Source organism: Benincasa hispida, chromosome 6 (genome assembly GCF_027475165.1).
Source record: "Benincasa hispida cultivar pf3 chromosome 6, pf3_genome.v1.1, whole genome shotgun sequence".
NCBI classification, from domain to species: domain Eukaryota; kingdom Viridiplantae; phylum Streptophyta; class Magnoliopsida; order Cucurbitales; family Cucurbitaceae; genus Benincasa; species Benincasa hispida.
The window spans coordinates 28,450,490-28,457,178 of record NC_143483.1 but is presented as its reverse complement, the minus strand read 5'-3'; the positions used below and the strand labels follow the sequence as shown (position 1 = coordinate 28,457,178).

The 6,689-nt window shown below is 25.6% G+C and overlaps 1 protein-coding gene across 1 annotated transcript; it reads right to left on the bottom strand.

Annotated features, from left to right (window-relative positions):
• Nucleotides 1–342: 342 nt before the first annotated feature.
• LOC120080167 (bidirectional sugar transporter NEC1-like) lies at nucleotides 343–6,250 on the bottom strand. Its single transcript, XM_039034739.2, has 6 exons — nucleotides 6,125–6,250; nucleotides 5,540–5,576; nucleotides 5,146–5,356; nucleotides 3,838–3,999; nucleotides 2,387–2,506; nucleotides 343–734 (listed from the first exon to the last, which is right to left on the bottom strand). Exons 1-6 carry the CDS (start codon nucleotides 6,171–6,173, stop codon nucleotides 540–542), a joined length of 774 nt encoding a protein of 257 aa, XP_038890667.1. The 5' UTR covers nucleotides 6,174–6,250; the 3' UTR covers nucleotides 343–539.
• Nucleotides 6,251–6,689: the final 439 nt, after the last annotated feature.

Genomic DNA, 6,689 nt, shown 5'->3' with positions numbered 1-6,689 from the left:
ATAAACCCTCATGGCTTTGTTTTTTGTTTCATCCCAAAAGGCCTCATACCAATGAAGATAGTCATTCTCATTTATATACCCACGATCCTCCTCTTATCTAACCAATGTGGAACTTTGGTCGCATTCCCAGCAATTTATAAACGAGTCATTGTAGAGGAAACTAACTGATAAAGCTTAGTTATAATTGTTTAACTTTTTCATTAGTGAAGTTTTTTTTCACCTAAAACACCGTCTTCTAGACGTATCTGTGATATTGTACCGAATTGGATTACTAATTTATGTGACTTTATTTTTTTTTTATTGTATTTGCATACTTGTTATTCAGTGTATTATAACATGTAATTAGTTTTTAAATTCACCTGTTTTTTTTTTCAAACTTCAACTAAGAAAGGTAACCCATTATTTCATTGAAGTTCTCTAAATGCAAAGCACATCCCTTTGTATTCTTACACACTATATTAAAGCAACCTTACTCTCTAACTCTCATGCAACACATTATATTTTTCTTTACACCTTCCTAGACACAAGCCCTTTTATATTCATGCATTGTTATTGGTTTCTCCCATATTGATCTCCTTTGTTTCTCTTTGATTCTTGACTTTTGAGAGACTTTGGTCACCTCCTTCCTCAAGTTTCTCTTCTTTTCCTTCAAAGTTATTTCCCTTTCTATCTTTGTATATCATGTACATTATCATTTGGATCATTCCTAGTAGAAACCCCACAATGTTTGGTAGCTGAGAAAATCATAGGCAAAGAAATTAACAATTTAATTTTTCTCTATTGAGTAGTTGCAAATAAAGCATAATAAAGGAAATATATAATTACTACAATTACATGTAACAAAAATTAGAATGTGTTGTGAATCATTTAATATAGTTAATATAAGTTACTGAGTGAATGGTTTCATTATTTTTATTCAATATCTAGAATAATATTCATCTATCTATATTAATCAACTAATATATTACATGAAGCAAGGACATAGTGAAATAAAATTTAAAGGTTTCTCTCTTTTCAAAAAAGCATATAAAAATAGAAATCATGTAGGCAATTTTTTTTTTTTTTTGGATAGTTGCAAATATAGACATTAGACCTAAAGTATTAGCAGATATAACATAAGGTAAAAAAAAATTACAAATATGGCTAAATTTAAATAATCTATTAGTGATAGACCATATTATTGGTAGGAGTCTATTAGTGATAGATCATATCACTGGTAAAGGTCTATCAATGATAGAATTCTATTGCTGATAGATTGAGAGTCTATCAACGATTGAAGTCTATCGCTGATAGACTTAGCTATATTTGCATTTTTTTAAAAAAATGATGTTATACACTTAGTTATTATTCCTAAAAATGCTACCAATTGCAATTATTTTATATATGTATATATATATATATTTTGAAATTATTGTTAAAAAGATTAAGTGCTACATTTGATTTTTTTTAAAAAAAGTACATATAATAAATAATATGAAGGTCTCATCAACCCTTTTTTTCCTTCTTTTGGTTTTTTTTTCCCAAATAAGCATATAAAAATAGAAATAATATAGGTTCTTACCATAAGGAAGGTCATTTTGATGATTTCTTTTCTCTACTTCACTCACTTAAGACACTAACCATACTTACATATAGTGCAAGTTAATTAGGTTTCAGCCTGATACTGTTTCTTGTTTCATGTGTTTTTAAGGAGTAGAAACAAAAAATTATTTGATTACTATTTATATTTCTTATTTTTTTTTTAAAAAAAACGGAAATAGAAACTTATTTGATAACTATATCTTATTTTTAGTTTTTTAAAAACATGGAAGAATATGTGCTTCAAAAACTTGTTTGATAACGACAAATGATGTGTGCATCAATCTCATAAAGAAGTTGTTTTATCTTTTTGAAAAAAGTCATAAGAAGTTTTAAATTTAATTTCACACTTACTTTAATTTCTTCACCCTTGGTCTATCTTCAAAGTTCATTTATGTCACTAATTTTTGGTTGTGCATTTAATGAAAGTTTTAAGTTACTTGTTTGAGTACTATAAATTTAGGGAAAAAAAAATACATGTGGGCCAAGTATAGGTCTATATGTGGAATCTAAGCAAAACTTTTTGTTAAATTCAATATCAAAAGTTCAAGATATATATAACTAAAGATTCATAAGTAGTTTATTAGGCAGTGAAATTTATATATGGATGATAAATAGAGATTATACTAAGAATAAATGGAAATAAATAAAGAAAGGGGGTTAATAGAGAAGTTAATGAGAATTAAAGATTAATTAGATGGATGAAAGTGGGTATTTGCATAATTAAGAATAATAAAGAAAGAAAGGGGGTTAGGTTTTTAGGGATATAGAAAAATAGAAATGTAATTAATGGTAGAGTTAGACTTACAGCAATGAAGAGATCTTTGATGAAGAAGCCATAGAAAAACCACATAGTGGCTGATAGAGTCAGAAAGAATGATAGTGAAAATGGCATATACTCCACACTTTTTGTTTTTATTACTCTTTTCTGCATAATACACATTAACTAATTTTAAAACTATCTTGTAGATAAGCTTATTTCTAGAAGGAGAAAATAAAATATAAATTTACTAGTTTGAAATTGAATCCATTAAAATATTTAAGTATTTGTAATGGGTAACACTTTATAGCTAATAATTAAGTGCATAGCAACATTTTCAAAGAATTGCAAATAGAATAAAACTTACTAATGATACACCCTATCGTTGATAGACTCTTATCTGCAATATATACTATCACTGATAGACACCCAGAGTTAGATCTTAATTTTGTTATATCTATTATTATTATTTTTTTTTGTATTTTGATATATATGTTAATACTTTTAATTAAGCTTAGTTGTTATATTTTACAACTCCCCTAATTATAATCCTAGATGGAATTCCTTTTACTCAAGTAACTAAATTCATTAGTAACTTTTTCAAGAAAAGAAATATCATTTAGTAACATACTAGTAAAAACTAAAAAGCCTACTCTTAACTTTCTTTTTTTTACCCAAAAAACGTTTTATTCTTTAAAAAAATAAGTTTATTGATTTAGGTAATTTAGCTTTTTAAAATACAACAGAAAAATTGAACCATTAATAAAATAACAATTTATAAAACAAGTTTCACTCTTGAGATTTTGTTAACACTTCAAAACTATTTTTTTGAAGGGTACTAAAAAAACCTGAAGATTTAACAATGTGTATTAAAAATCAGAATCCATGCATATTAATGAATAGAATACATTAAAGAACATTTCAAACATAACAAAATAAATCAAAATATTTATATAGTACGATAGACCGCGATAGACTACTATTGTGTCTAATATGACAATAATATTCTATCACGATCTACCGTAGATATACTATAATATTTTGTTATATTTATAAATATTTTAAAAATTTCCATAAATTTAATATATAGGTAAACCACTGACTATGATTGCAATTAACAAATAACTAATTAGTTAACAATTAATTCATATTATTTTTAAAATCAACTATTGACCCAAAAATTTAAGTTGATTGAATGTAAATTTAATATTATATTATCATTTTAATATCAACTATCTTTCGTCTAACTTTATTTAAAAAAAAACACGTTGATTTATAAATAGTTAAAAATTGTAACCTTTTATCTACACAATTACTTTTTATTTTCTAGAGTACAATTAAATGTAATATTTTTAGTGCAACAAACCGAGTACATGAATTTTAAACTCCAATCTCAAAGGAAATAGTATACATCGGTATCGTTGAACTATACTGATTTTGACTATTTAAATATATAAACAAGCAAGATTTGAAATAAAGAATAGAGAGAGATGGAGAACCATGATGCTCAAAGGAGAAGCAAAAACAGCAAGATTGAAAGCTGCACAAATCCATCCAACAGCATCTGTGCGCTTATTTCCATGAAATAAAAGCATTGTTCCCCCTACCATTACTCCATAACTCCCCAAGTTGAATATCATCAACAACTTCAATGTAAATATCTGCCAAAAAAGGAAAAATAAAAACTTAATTTAGACGGGTTAGATAATCATTTGATTTTTTTCTTAAGTTGTACTTGTTTTTCGTATGTTTTTTTTATGATCTTCGTCTTTTTAAACTTTGCACGGATTTTGAAAACCATATAGTTACAAAAGTATAGGATAATGAAATGAAGAAAGCTTATATTAATACATGTATGTGTGTTTATAAATTTAAGGAATAGTTACAAATATAATAATCAGATCCAAAATATTAGTAAATATAGCATAATACAAAATAATTTGTAGATATAACAAAATTTAGATCTGGTTTTTGGAGTCTATCATTGATGGGTTATATCACTAGTATAAATTTATCAAGATAGAGTCTATCACAAATAGTGATAGAGTTTATCACTAATAAATATTCATAATTTTTTAAAAATATTGTTATACACTTAATTATTAAGATAATTGCAATTGGTAACATTTTTAAGAATAATAACCAAGTTACAACACCATTTAAAAAAAAATGCAAATATAGACAAGTCTATTAGCGATAGACTTCTATCGTTGATAGACTCGTACCAGTGATATGGTTTATCACTGCTAGACTTCTACCAATAATGTGGTCTATCATGGATAAACTATTTAAATTTGGCCATATTTACAATTTTTTTCTATTATGTTATATCTACTAATACTTTTGGTCTAATGTTTATATTTACAACTATTCCTAATTATTAATCCCAATAATGTTATCCACTATAATTATCCTAAATTTTAAATTTACAAAAACTAAAACTACCCGAATCCAAATGTTTATGAATCACAACTTTAATTATTTATTTTTAATTTTTTAAAAACTTAGCTTGTAAACTCTACCGCCTATGAGCTTTTTAGTTTCTTATCTATACTTTCAAACTATATCACTAATAATCATCCATGTCAATTATTTTCTAAAATGAAAAAAAAAAAGTTTTTATCATCATTATTATTTGCAAATCGATCAAGAATTTGAATGTTATTTTAATAAATATAAAGATCATGGTAAAAAAATTCATGATAAAGCTAGAATAATTTTTAAAAATAAAATCGTTATCGAACGGGATCTTTGATATCTCATTTTTAGATCAATCTTATGAATTATATGTAAATATATATAAAGACCTTTTGCTTTCTAGGAGCATAATAGAAGTAGAGTGCAATATAGATAACTTCAATGACACATCCAAAAGAGTTTATGCTGATTAACAAATAGGCATTGGTCTTAAGCACAGCATAATAGAGAAGCAACATTGCACTCATTAGAGCCACCACATATGGTATACAATGGAACCCTTCTGAAGTTTTCTTTTTGTAGATTGTCCAAAATGTTGGCCTAAACACAGAATAACATATAATTAGGACAAAATTAACTTAAATATTATTACTCATAAACATCATTTCTAAATATAAAAAACCAATTAAAAAATTATATATTATTAATTGTAAACATATTCTTTAAATAAACGAATCTATTTGAATAATAAAATCGTTATCAAACATAGCCTAATTGTCTTACACAGGTGCTAAGAAGACCATAAAAGATATTATATTACCTGCAAAAGAAGAAAGTAAAAATCAATCAATCAATGCAAAATTGCAAATTGGGAACTAGAAACCAATCTCAAAAAGGTATTTTATTAAGGAAATATTTACATAAATAATCTAATAATCTTTTAAATTAAAACTTACCCTAATTATTTACGTAATAGTAACAATTTGATTTTTGATTTTTTAAAAATTAAGCTTATTTCCTCTAAATTTTTTAGAATGGTTAGCATTGTTCTTAAAAAAAAGTTGAATTCATAAAACTTTTTAAGATTATTTTATTTAATTTCAAAACTTGTCTTGGTTTTTTTAAAATACTATTAAAAATAGAAAAGAAATTAAGAAATTTAAGGATAGATACTGGATGAGACATTAATATGCTTAATTTTTAAAAATTAAAAACCAAATTGTTAGCAAACAAAACTTGAATTGTTACTTTCGAGCATGGAAAAGATTCTTATGGTCATTTATTTCAAAGATCAAAATTCAATTCATATAAAATTATAGAAATTACAAGGGTTGTTCTACAAAATTAAAAAGAATGGATTATTAGTACCCAAGAGGCCAAAAATGAATTGGAGTTGATGAACACTCAAGCCCTTCATTTTAGCAATGAAAGAAATTAGAAGCTCAATTTCTTCTCAGCAATGTGTGTAAAAAAACAAAGATAACAAAATATAAGTAACCAAAAAATAAAGATGTGTTAGTTTTTATAAACAATGAGTTGTAGTTAGGCAGTAGTAAGAAATACAGAGAGTAGAAGATTGTATGGCTGAAATTGCAAGTTTAGGAAAGGTTTTGAAATTAAATGTCTCTCTCTTCTTGAGGGGAAAATTTACCTACTAGTAGTTTTTAATTAATTATTTGGATATGACTCAACCTATGAAATACAGATACTTCATGTGAAACAAATAATCCATATCAGACACGTATCGGATACCGATACTTCCAGATATGTATCTAATACGTGATTTGACATATCTATTTCTACGCGTACTTTTTTTAAAGAAAAAAAAACAAGCAACTCATCTAATCTTTCCCAATCTAAAATTAGGCAATCTATTTAAAAAACTCACTACTCGAGTCCAAAACTAAAAGGAAAAAAAAAAAAAAATAACGGA

What these genes read in the sequence shown, in the direction of transcription:
- LOC120080167 (XM_039034739.2), bottom strand. Translation starts at nt 6,173, where the DNA reads ATGAAGGGCTTGAGTGTTCATCAACTCCAATTCATTTTTGGCCTCTTG. An exon ending in ATTCATTTTTGGCCTCTTGG is followed by an intron (nt 5,577 to 6,124) that starts GTACTAATAATC and finishes CTTCTTTTGCAG; the next exon opens with GTAATATAATATCTTTTATG. An exon ending in ATGGTCTTCTTAGCACCTGT is followed by an intron (nt 5,357 to 5,539) that starts GTAAGACAATTA and finishes TTCTGTGTTTAG; the next exon opens with GCCAACATTTTGGACAATCT.